At 39.5% G+C, this 13027-nt stretch overlaps 1 protein-coding gene and 1 long non-coding RNA gene across 6 annotated transcripts; both read left to right on the top strand.

The window, feature by feature from the left end:
* Positions 1 to 1657: 1657 nt before the first annotated feature.
* Positions 1658 to 4093, top strand: LOC102718954 (G-type lectin S-receptor-like serine/threonine-protein kinase At2g19130). The gene has a single exon (XM_006661640.1). The coding sequence runs from the start codon at positions 1658 to 1660 to the stop codon at positions 4091 to 4093; it is 2436 nt and encodes an 811-aa protein (XP_006661703.1).
* A 1181-nt stretch (positions 4094 to 5274) lies between these two features.
* Positions 5275 to 8130, top strand: LOC102719234. Of its 5 annotated transcripts, none has more exons than XR_005812615.1 (6): positions 5275 to 5696; positions 5775 to 5883; positions 6141 to 6325; positions 6422 to 6540; positions 7030 to 7555; positions 7813 to 8130. It is a non-coding gene; the product is annotated as an uncharacterized LOC102719234 (long non-coding RNA). The 5 variants fall into 5 exon arrangements; XR_001551200.2 differs by having other exon boundaries at positions 6141 to 6540; positions 7030 to 7084; positions 7215 to 7555; XR_423847.3 differs by lacking the exons at positions 6141 to 6325; positions 6422 to 6540 and having other exon boundaries at positions 7030 to 7084; positions 7215 to 7555.
* Positions 8131 to 13027: the final 4897 nt, after the last annotated feature.

Genomic DNA, 13027 nt, shown 5'->3' with positions numbered 1-13027 from the left:
CGAGTGAATCCACACTTATATATATGGGTATAAGAAGTAAGTAGTACGTACATGTATAAAGGTACTATGATTAACAAGTAAGTGTGAATATATTATACGATAATGCATAGTTATCGGTTTATAAGCGGTGAAAGGATATGTAGCTCAGTGATTGTAGTCACTTGAGTAGCATGTAAGGTTCTGGATTCAAATGAGTATGAACTTCAGATTGAGTATAATGTGAGGGGCTAAGTCTTCTATGGGGTTTGAGTGGCTAAGTTCCCGAATTATATAAAAAAAATGGCAGCATATATTCGGTTGGATATAAAGGCTAGGTAAAAATATCCTTCTCTAAATAAAATCACCAATTCCGGATCCGCTAAAATATTACTTTTTGATCGTGTTAACTTTATATCTATATTTGATCATTTGTATTGCTCAGATTTTTTAATGCAAATATACAAAATATATTATAAATCATATTTAAAGTTTCTTTAGTGATAAATCAAATCATATATAACAAAATAATTAATAATTATATAGTTTTTAATAACACGAATGATCAAAAGTAGATTCAAGGGTAATTGACGTTAAATAAAAAAAGCTAAGAAAGTATATTGGTATACATATGTCTAATTCGCTTCGTTCTCACCCATACAAGTCATCGTACGCATGCAATACACACGTGAGATAGCTCCAGGCCTTCTCGTGCTGCGGCCAAAGAAACACAGATCTCATGTTTGCGACAAACATAAAATGTCACCGCCATATTTTGCGGACACACCCCAGCTAAGGGTGTTAACAGGACCATCCATTTTGCCTTGAAAATTTAAGGGCCGAATTCAAAACGGATTAAAAATAAAATTGTATAGAGTTTTGAACTAAAAAAATTTTAAGAACTAAATAGAGTTGTGAAAGAACCCACGGGCCTTGGATCATTCCCACCCCTACCCCTAGCTAACCGCTGCCGCGCGCCAGGGCATCATCGGTGATGCAAAGCAACCGACAGGTCTAGCGATGGTTATATATGGGTCGAACACACGGGTATTTTAGATTCCACCATATATTAACTAAATGAACTAAATTTTAGTTATAGTATAACTTAGCTAATTTTATTGAGCTGAAGATTAACCTAAATTACACATCGGTCGACCCATATCCATCCTTAGACAGGCGGCAGTGCCAGGACCATACTGGTGATGACGGGGTCAATAGGAACAAATCAAAAAGGAATGGAAAGAAAAGAAACTCTAGAATTATTTTCCTAAGGCTCACTAAAAAAAGTATTATCTGTAAAGAATACCCCAACTGGAAATTAAGTTGCTGGAAAGGATAGCAAACGGATTATTTCTCTTGGATAGTACGCATGCATTGATGTCACTACGCAGTCAAAAGGCTCTATGGTTGAGGTCTGACGACCAATGAGAAGGTTATTCAGATCGAGGTTAACACACTATCAACTGTTATTTGTTAATACAGACTGATTAGGACGTTAGTTTCACCCAAACCACAACGTTGACCCGATCTGGATTCTGCGAGCTGAGCTTTTGAAACCACTGGATCGATCGATCATCGATCTGCACTTAATTTTTTTATTGGACCAGCTCGTGAGCATATATGCAAGTTCCTTACGAATTTCAGCCATCCACTGATTAAGCTTCTGCCCGTCCTGTCCACCATGTCTCTCCTCCTTGGCTTCCTCCTCCTCCTCCTCATGCTCTCCCTGCACTACTCTCCGACGAGCTCCGCCGCCACGGACACGGTGTCGCCGGGCCATGCGCTGGCCGGCATGAGCGACAGGCTTGTCTCCAACAACGGCAAGTTCGCGCTCGGTTTCTTCAAGACGGTCAGCGACAACTCCTCCTCCTACACCAGCCGCAACTCTTACCTTTGCATATGGTACAACAAGCTCCCCATGGTAACCCCCCTATGGTCCGCCAACGGCGAAAGCCCGGTCGTGGACCCCGCCTCGCCGGAGCTGACGATCTCCGGTGACGGAAACATGGTCATCTTGGACCACGTTACCAAGTCCATTGTGTGGTCTACCGGTGTCAATGCCACCACCAATGACACCATCGCGGTGTTGTTAAATGATGGGAACCTTGTGCTTCAGAGTTCCTCGAACTCTTCCATGGTTTTCTGGCAGAGCTTCGACTACCCGACGGATAGTCTTTTCATCGGCGGAAAGATTTATCGGAACAAGGTGACTGGCTTGAACCGACGTCTTGTTTCTAGGAAGAACACGATCGACCAGACCCCTGGTTTATACTCGCTGGAGTTTGATATCAGTGGCGTTGGTCATTTGGTGTGGAACTCAACTGTAATATACTGGTCCACCGGGGATTGGGATGGGAAATTTTTCAGCTTAGCGCCAGAGATGATTGGCGCCACCATACCTAATTTTACATTTGTCAACAATGACAAAGAGGTTTACCTCACATATACTATTACGAAGGAGACGGCGATTACACGTGCTGGAATCGATGTCAATGGTCGAGGTATAATAGGTGTATGGTATGACAACTTGCAAAATTGGTTGATCAACTACAGGATGCCCATACTTCACTGTGATGTGTACGCAGTCTGTGGACCTTTCACAGTTTGCAACGATGACAACAATCCATTCTGCGAATGTATGAAGGGTTTCTCGATAAAGTCACCAAAGGATTGGGATATAGAAGATCGAACAGGAGGCTGCATGAGGAACAGTCCATTAAACTGTGATTTTACCATGAACAAAACAGGTCTTGCAGACAGGTTCTACCATATGCAAAGCATTACATTACCCCACAATGGCATGAATGTGCAGACAGTTGCAAGCCAAGATGAATGCTCTGAGGTTTGCTTGCGCAACTGCTCGTGCACTGCATATTCCTATGGAAAAAGTGGCTGCTCTGTTTGGCATTACGACTTGTATAACGTGAGGCAACAATCTGATGGAGTAGCTGATGGGAATTGGAAATCTCTTCACATTCGCGTTGCTGCAAATGAAATGCAAACAACTGAAAGGAAGAGAAAGAGTGGAGCCATCATTGGTGTTGGTACCGGTGCAGGTATAGGTGCTCTGATTTTGATGATCATTCTAATTGTATTTTGGAGGAGAAGACAGAAATGGTTTGCTTGTGGAGTGGAAATTAACGCTCAAGAAGGCATTGGGGTCACCGCATTTCGTTATATTGATTTGCAACGTGCAACCAAAAACTTTTCAGAGAGGTTGGGGGGAGGCAGTTTTGGTTCTGTTTTTAAGGGATGCTTGAATGACTCGATTATAATAGCAGTGAAAAGGCTCGACGGCACCCGCCAAGGAGAGAAGCAGTTCAGAGCTGAAGTGAATTCAATTGGGATTATCCAGCATATCAATTTAGTTAAATTGATTGGGTTTTGTTGTGAAGATGATAAGAAGTTACTTGTGTATGAATACATGCCAAATCGCTCCCTTGACGTGCATCTCTTTAAGGATAATGCTAAAGTTTTGGACTGGAATGTTAGGTACCAAATAGCTATCGGAGTTGCTAGAGGCCTTGCTTACTTGCACAGTAGTTGTCGAGATTGCATTATTCACTGTGATATCAAGCCAGAGAATATACTTCTTGATGCATCTTTTGTTCCTAAAATTGCAGATTTTGGGATGGCAAAGGTTTTGGGAAGAGAATTTAGCCATGCTCTAACTACAGTGAGAGGAACTATTGGATATCTTGCCCCTGAATGGATTAGTGGAACTGTTGTTACGTCTAAAGTCGATGTTTATAGCTACGGGATGGTTTTATTTGAAATCATATCAGGAAGAAGGAACTCGAGCGAAGTACATTTTGAAGACGGTGGTTATTCGGCCTATTTTCCTATGCAAGTTGCCCGCCAGCTTATCGATGGAGCGATCAGAAATTTGGTGGATGCAAAGTTGCATGGTGATGTGAACCTTGAGGAGGTTGAAAGAATTTGCAAAATTGCATGCTGGTGCATTCAAGATAGTGAAGTTGATCGACCGACAATGTGTGAGGTGGTGCAATTCTTCGAGGGTATACTAGAGCTGAAAATACCGCCATTGCCAAGATTGTTGAATAATATCACAGGAGGCTCACATCCAACATCGCTGCTATCCATAGATTTACAGTAGATTTGTATGATAATGTATAATTTCAGGTAGTTCATGAGAACAATATAATTTACGATGCCTATTAAGGAAGCTAGGAATAGCATGTAATATCTCTATGAACTTGGTGCTTTTTCCAATATGTCAGATTTGTAGTACATACCACAGACTTGTCATATGCTCAGTTCAGAGGCTTTAAGTGACACATGGATGATGGCCGTGCCAGTTGAGGTTGGATTGTTGAGCCAAACATAATCAAGTACTCCCTCCGTTCCAAAATAAACCGATTTTCTATTTTTTACCTATAATTTTTGATTCTCCGTCTTGTCCAAAAATTTTTTGCGATTGATATTTTTGTTTTTATTAGATGATAAATCATGAATAGTACTTTACGTGTGACTAATTTTTTTCTAATTTCCTGAAAATGGTCAAATGTTGGACACAGAAACCGGAGAATTAGTTTTATTTGGAACAGAGGGACTATGATGATAGCTAGGGGTGGGCATTTTTTTTTTACTTGAAACCAAAGCAAAACTGAACCGAACATAAAACTGAACTGATGTATCGATTAGTTTAGTACTTGGGTTGTTCCTTGGTTTTATTTTTGTCGAATTTTGGTAGTCAATTTTTGTTCGTTTTTCTCCCCTTCCATACTAATTGTGTAATGCTCGAAACATAAACTCTCGTTCAATTAATTTATTTTCATTATCAATTGCCACCATTCATTAGCACATGTATGTTTGATATGTGACGAATCAAATTAAAATGCAATTAGACCTATTTTAAAAAAAGTAATTTATCTAACATAAAATTAAATGATGTATGAATATAAATATTATGAACCATAGCATTAGCACGAGTATATTGCTAATCCTATAAACCTATACATTTCATTCCCACTTAGTGTAGTTATTATCAATTCTCTGCAATTTCGTGCTTCCATGTCACCCTTTTAATCCTAGCCGTTCGATCTCCATCGAATGTACTCAGTTAATCAATGAAAATCATCAAACAACACACGTTACTATCGCTTCCTGGGCTGAGCTAGCCACAAATGGGCCCATGCGCCCACAATGGCCAGTTCCACAATGAGCAGCATCGTGATTCCCTTTCTACTCCCTTCGGCCGTCGCATCTGATGCTGCCATAACCACGCCATCCACCCCTATCCGTCGCATTGAACGCCGCCGCCGCCATGATGTGTGCCCCTCCACCCTCCCGCATTGCCAGGTGCTCTCCCCCCGTTCCGCCTGCACCACCACATCGCCCGTGCCCCACGATGCCTATAGCTCCCATAGTGCCAGCACGCCCGGCGGAGCGACGCGAGGTCTCCGCGTTAGGAAACCTCTCCCTCTCCCTGGTCCTACTACCTCATCTGTCCCACTAGTAGCTTCCTTTCTCCATGCCTCCCCGCCGTATTAGAAGAAACCAAATTGTCTGACGGACACCAAGAGTACTCTTCATGGCTGTCATCAAGGCATTGATTTTCTCTACGCATAACGGCATGGCGAAATCATCGCTTCCCCTCGCTTATTACTACTGTGCTTCTGCTCGGTTGTCACCACAATGCTTCATCTCATCCCAGTTTCTAAGCGAGAAAGGTTTTGCATCATCCCCCTTATGCATAGGTACTGTTGGCTCAAATTATCTGACATGTTATTTGATGTGTTCATCATGTTGTAATCTTTTGGTTGTTTTAATTTCAGCTCTTTGGAAATTCTATGTGCGTACAAGCATTCATTTCAGCTCTTATGGCCTTACTTCTGAATTTATTCTTCTGGTCCTGTTGATTTTTATCTTGGAAAGAAAAATCTGGTATGTATCACTTTCCCTTAGATTTTCACTCAAATTTTATTCAGCTCTACTCTTTGTACCGAATGTTCAATTGAATCTATCCTTTTTTTTGTGTGTGTGTCAAGTCCACTGGTTGTTACAACGGTTCAGTTCGATCATGTTGTGTCTAACATATGTTTTGTTTAATGAAACCTCTCTGTGTGGATTAGGCTCAATGATTGCCTAAAATTTGTGTGGCTTAGGCTCGACGATTGTCTGAAATCACACTTTTCTTATAGGATTTATCCGTATGTACTGTTTAGTGCAATGGATAATGCATCGGGCTTTTCTCATCAAATTATACGTCGTCGTGGTCGCCCACGAGAACAACCCTCTAATATATCGGTTCTGCATCCTAATCAAGCTACTGCAGCGGAATCTCGCCGCAGACGTAGGGAAGTCATTGATTCAAATAGGAGCAGAGGTTGGTTAGAAATTAAAGTTTTACTTGGTTATTTATGAAAATAATGTTGCTCACATCACAAATCTCAATATTTTTATCTAGCATCAACCTCTGCAGATCACGTATATTACGCCCACAATTAATTGGTCAATCTTCTGTTTCTAATCGTTCTGTCCAAAATGAGCACCATGCTCTTATTAGTTCATCTACGTCAAATCGAACTTTCTCTTCCAGGCGTAAGTTCTTTTTTGTACTCCTCATATCTTAACATGTTTAGTCCTAATTTTACTTAAAAACCTTTCACTTCTATCCATGGCCTACCTTTCGGGCACTATATTTGAACCATTAAAACTTAGTGGCCCAAATCATTCTTGCGTCCACTGTGGTGCCCTATCTGGTACAATGAATAATAGCATTGTTAACATTAAAAATACAAGCAAAAGAGTTTCCATGTTCTCTATAGTCCAATTCTATTGTTCCAATTGTATATTCCACAGCAACGCGCGGTGTATCATCTAGTATATACAGAGAGAGAGGGAGGGGAGGAGGGGAGAGAGAGAGAGTTATCACATAAATCAATTTTGTAGCAGTGATCTACCCTTTTGTTTCAGATAAATATTATGCATAGTCCTTCCGGATAGCTTCGTTCCCATAGTTTTTTTTAGCAAATAATACAAACCAATTGAATCATCTCTCTGTTGACAAAATGTTTTCTCTAATGACAGGCTTAATTAGTCCGGCCGACAAAATTTTGTAGAAAACAAATTCCGACCAAGCTACGTAAGAATTCCCCAAAGGCCAAATATTTTTTTGACTCTCAAGGAAAGCTTTTTTTTGCATGGAAATAATTGGCATTACAAAGGCAATGGTGATGTTAATTTGTTCTCATCTTATTTTTGTACTGACATAGGTACATGCCAATTTCGAGCAGCCACTCAAGGGTGTCATCTCTGTAGTGTCTATCCAGACTGTAGGCAGTCAAATGATGACTTGGACTTGATCGTCATTGCTGTCTTGCTGATGTTCTGGATGTATTTACTTTATTTTGTTTCTTTGCCAAACAATTAATTAGTGTATTGATAATTGTATATGGGGAGAACAGCTATAGCAGGGCTCTCCTTTTTTTTCTTATATATATATAGAAAGAGGAGGTAACTGGGAACCATATCCCTTCTTCAACGATGGATGCAAGATCTCTAAATCTTGGGTTCCTCTTGGTTCTTGTTTTACAGCTGAGTCCATCAATGGCAGGTCTGCATCTATCTCAACTCTTTTTCTTTCTTTTTTTTTATATTATCAGCATACTTTTTTCTATTGTTATGTCTTATGTGTAGGAGGCTGCATTCTTGCAGTGATGTACTTTGTGTGTGTGTAATTCTTTGTGCATATTCAAGTATTCAACTCTGAAATTACTGGCCAGAATCTCTTGCCATGTTGCAAATGGTGATTGTCTGATTGTATATATTATAGAGAGTGGCAGGTAACCTTTGCAATTTTTCCCCTTGCAGAGGAGTGTATTGAAGATGTTGGATGGATACTGGGTTGTAGCAAAGGGACATGCAAATTTAACTGCTGGATTGAAGGCCTTACCAAGAAGGCAAAAGTCCGGGATGTCTGGTGTAGTGATATGCACAACTGCCACTGCTTGATTTGTTCTGACAAGTAAAAAAAACCAGTGGTTGTTTTGTCAATAAGATGGAAAAAGATGTATCAGCATGCTTATGTAAGGGAATAATGTTGTTTGGAGTTTCATTGCAACTTAATTTGTCATGCATCGTTGTGTTGGTCTGAAATGACATTTTTGTGCATCAATTTTAGTATGAGCAAAGGTGGTTCGATATTTCAATGAGTTGAAAATATGTTTACTGTAGTCATATGATACGTCAATGTGTTGTGTGTTGGCGATTGATACACTTTTCGGTGGATTGCTGATCTTGCCTATGCAAGTGTACTATGATCATAAGAGCAAATTAAACAACAATCAAGAACAAGAGTAAAACAATGTAAACTGTAAATAGGAATTAAAATTGATGATAGACTGAATCACTCGGTAAGGTGGGTTTATTTATACAAGTAACTAGCCAATCTAGCCAATACAGGCAAATACGAGCTAAAGTAACAATAATTAAAATTTAATCTAAGCATAACTCAACAAATCCTAAAGATATAGTCGCCACCCCCCCCCCACCCCCCCCCCCCCCCCCACGATTGGGCGCACACTCAGGCAAGAATAACAAACGAAATTACTAGCTGAGAGGGCCACAACAGGTCTTGCAACACTTTGTTTTTTAACTTTACAGTGCTCGAGTAGGTACCGAGAGGTACTAAAATTTTAGTGTAAAATTTAATATCTCCTAATACATTTTACATAGAAAAATGTGATACCTCATGGTACCTAAAGACCGTAAAATTGCTCATATTGAGAACATGATTCTAAGAGTATTCCATCAAGTACTAATGGAACCCTTGGAAGCTTGTATTCAAGTCAGACAACCATTCAGAGTTAGGTTTTGATTAGGTTATTATGCCTATTGCAGATTCATCATCAAGTTTTTGATCATCGACCTACCAGTACCTTTTGTAAGTTCGTTGTCACCGAGGTGAGGAGGTCGCTGCAAGTAGGCCATCTTCCCACTAACCTGGATAAGAGGGAGGATAATATTTGGGACAGTAATTTCCACACATGACAATGTAATCTGTTCCTTGGCTAATTGTACTAAACCAAACCAAGAATTACTGCACTCTATAGAGCCTTCTACGAATTTGTATAGCTTTGGGAGTACCATCTTAACCCTCTACCGTGAAACTAATACAATGCTTTTCGCACAAACATATCTAGGTTACTTGAGAAGCTATCTCAGTTAGGATTTAAAACCCCAAGTCGCTATGTGCTCGTGCATAAAGGGCACAAAAACACAATGTTGTGTACTAGGTCGTGACAATCTAGCAAATTAGGGCTCTAATTCATAGCCCTCATAATCTCTCAATATATGTACCAAAATAGTCCAGATAATAAGATTTAGTGAAATACATTATTCAGGGGAAAATTTCGTTAAGTCATTCAGAAATCTTGACCTAGAAGATCAAGTACATAAAATCAGCCTACAAGAATGAATTAAGGATTAGGCGGGTTGTATGAGCAATTTCCCCATCCTTGAAAACGTACCTCGAGGTGTTACATTTTCTAGTGCAAATTTTGGTTCCTTAAGTTAATAGGTATTTGGTAGCTTGAGATACTATTTTTGCATGGATAGGTTCCCCTTGCATTTTCATTTCAAAATGCTTAATGAGGCAATCTATATTCATTCTCCAATTACTGATCACCAGAATTTGTGAAGTTTTGATGAGGCATAAATATGACGCCGTGAAAAGGATATGGACCTGACACGGAATCACCGATACCAATAAAACATGGTCATTAGTGCCAGTTTCAATAACCGGTGGAAATGAAGAGAGATGCGGAAAAAAAAGACGACTCAATGAATCGAGCTGATTTAATGAGCCGATACTTCTAGCACACCAAGAACACATCATTATACAACATAGAAATCAACAATATGATGGACTTCCTTCATTGTTCGAATGAGCAACTTAATTTATTCACCAATCAAAGCAAAAGGTACATCAGAACATCAGGTTATCCACTAACTTGTTCAATAGAAAACACATTATGATGTGTGCCACACTATGGATGAAGCACGCCACTCATGTGCGCCATTGGTGGGAGTGGAAGCAGAAGCTACGGTGGAGGTGCACGCTGGGCAGGCGCCAAAAACTGCGATGCCACAAAATGGAGGTCACCGGCGACGAGCGCCGGAGACCGCTGCCTCCACTCTCGCTGGAGGCTGTCGCTCCAAGGCAATGGCCACTGCTCTTCCTATTGTCTGTGTCTGTGAGACAGAGAGGAGACCAGCTAGGTTGTTGAGGAGGCAAGATAGGGGAGGAGATATGTGTAGGTGGCCTACTGCCATGTGTACCAGGCACAAATGATACTTATAGCCGTATCGGTTTGTAATAATACACAAAACAAATATAGGTTTTGGTCTTTTAATGGGATACGAGACAAGATCTGACATAAACGAGGTTGCTATTTGTGCTAGGTTTTGGAAATACCCGCACAAATAACGCGGTGGTTTGTTTTTTGTGGTTCTTGATTTCATGCGGCATAAATAATGCCGTGGACTTTTTGTGACGGTTCTCGGTCTCATTCAACACAAATGGTGTATCATTTGTGTTGATTCTTTATTTGGGCACATGGGGAGCCTGGTATTTTGGGAGGTCAGATGAAAAATAAACATCTCGGTATAAGAACCTCGAAAATCAACTACAAATTTAATGTTGAATTTTTAAATTTTAGTTTATAAACATAAATAGAAGCCGAAAAAAGGGTTGTCATAATGTTGCTTGTTCCTGAAACCACCGTGTCATTCTATTGAGGGACTCTTATATAACATCCCATAGTAGCGGTTGTTCAACACAATACAAGTGAGATGAAAAAAATTGTAAATATGGACTCCTATATAGAATAATTCATAATAAATTAATGAAATTAGTCAAGGCACTAAATAAAAGGAATAATAAGCGATTGAGACTTAAACACCAATTCAACTAAACAAATAAAACACTAGGAAAACACGAAACGCCACGATACTACAAGGTGGATCTTGGAAGGAATACTTCCCCAATACTAATCTAGTCCACTAGTGGATACGGTTTTTTATATTATATATTTTTATTAAAAATATTGTAAATATAGACTCTCAACGATCGGTAAGTCGACGTGAAATATAAAATACATGCTCGCCCACTGGGTGGGTGTTGGCAGTAAAGACTTGCTATTTTCTAAAACAAAAATCTATTTTTATAAAAAAAGTAATAAAAAAAACTCTAACTGTACTACCCCTAACTTGGAGGACCTAAAGCCTATACATGCTGGGCGAGTTGAATGGGCTAATGAAGCTTTGCGGTGCCATCTAGTCCATGGCTTCTAGTGGCTATGGATCGTACTAACTAACATGTCGACCAGTGTCCCGCATATAAGGCCAGCTTAATTAGGGGATGCACATGCACGTGCACCGCCTTAGCCGGCATTCTCAATGTAAGTTCTATGGACACGATTATCTAGAGTAACATGTTATCTAAATATATTTAAAACTAAAATAAAACATCCCTCTCTTAATGCATAGTTTCATTTATTGTTGTTTTCTAGGTTCCGTGTAAGAGTAATTTTACAGTCTAACAAAAGTAACAAAAAGTACTTCGAGGTACCGGTACCTCGCGGTACTATTTTATTTTTGACCGTTGGATCTAACAGCGCACATCCTACTTTTTGTTGGACCGGAGCAAATCTCTACATGTAAGACACAAGCTGTCTAGGTAACTGTGTATACAGGGTTTCATCCCCATGAAACTTATTTTATCGCTCCATTCATTAATACGTTGCGACATCATCAAAAATATCTACATGATACCTTATTTATTAGACGGGTCTTAGGATGACGTTGGTGTGCAGTTGGGGCTGGGGCGGCTAGATGACGGACCCTGCAAATGTTCAGAAAGCATTAACGATGCACCTACGATATATTGCTGCTCCAACGCTGATCATGCGTTTGAAACATGTGTCCTATATATCTTGCTTGTGTATAGACATGCTAATGCGTTAGATGGAAATGGGTTAAATGGGTTGGTTTTAATTTGGATGGTGTTTGGTTAGGTGCAAATGGATTGTAACTTCAAATGGTCTGGATTGGATTGGGTTAAAGAGACAGATGGATTGATATGGACTGGATTTGGTTAGGTTATTTCAGGTTCTAAATGGATTTAACCCGTGGAGGGTAAATGGATCCTTTAATTGGATAGCTAATGGATAAAATAATAGACATACGTGGGGCCCACATGTAGAAATCGACCAAAATTTGCATAAAGTTATACATAACAGATCATCTCAATAAATTTTAGTCAAATTTGATAAACTTTTATAGTGTGAACGCGAGTTTTAAAATTTTAGGTCTGAGTTTATACATATTAAATGATGCATCCATTTTGCAAAAGTGAGTTGAATCCATTTTAACCAAATGGGTTGGTGCGGGTTGGGCTAAAATCAAAGTTGGATTGGTTTGGATTAGATCTCAATAAAGAATAATTTGTACAAGTTGGTTTGATAGACTAATTAGCAAAGAAATGAATTGGAGCGGATTTAGATTGGATTACAATCCACTGACAGGCTTACGTGTGTAATGCCAATCTAGTGCACGCACTGAACGGTGTACTACGTAGGCCAGTGCTGGTAGTCAAACGATGACCTACTTCCACCTTGATCGTCATTCCTGTTGTTGTGGATGTATTTACTTATTTATTTTGTCTTTGAGCCACACAATATGTCATATGTGTATGTCAGAACTATATAAGCAATTTTATAGTCTAACAAAACGTAAAAAATGTACCTCAAGGTATCAAATTATTTTTGATTGTTCGCGAGGTATCAAATTATTTTTGATTGTTCGATCTAACAGCGTACATACTCAACTAGATTCAATGATAAGAAATGATTTGGTATCTCGAGTTATTTTTTGTTGGGCCGAAGTAAATCTGGAGAACTATAGATGGAGAACAGCTATAGCAGGTTGCTTTCTTTTTTTTATTTGTATTATCGTCATATGTTTGCTTTTTGTGTGAAGTTATATATGCAGTTTCTTGCTTATGTGCAGATGCGATTCCATACAC

Source organism: Oryza brachyantha, chromosome 10 (assembly GCF_000231095.2).
Source record: "Oryza brachyantha chromosome 10, ObraRS2, whole genome shotgun sequence".
In the NCBI taxonomy this organism is placed as follows: Eukaryota; Viridiplantae; Streptophyta; class Magnoliopsida; order Poales; family Poaceae; genus Oryza; species Oryza brachyantha.
Note: the sequence above shows the minus strand (reverse complement) of the source record. Positions and strands in the feature narration are given on the sequence as shown.

What these genes read in the sequence shown, in the direction of transcription:
- LOC102718954 (XM_006661640.1), top strand. Translation starts at nt 1,658, where the DNA reads ATGTCTCTCCTCCTTGGCTTCCTCCTCCTCCTCCTCATGCTCTCCCTG.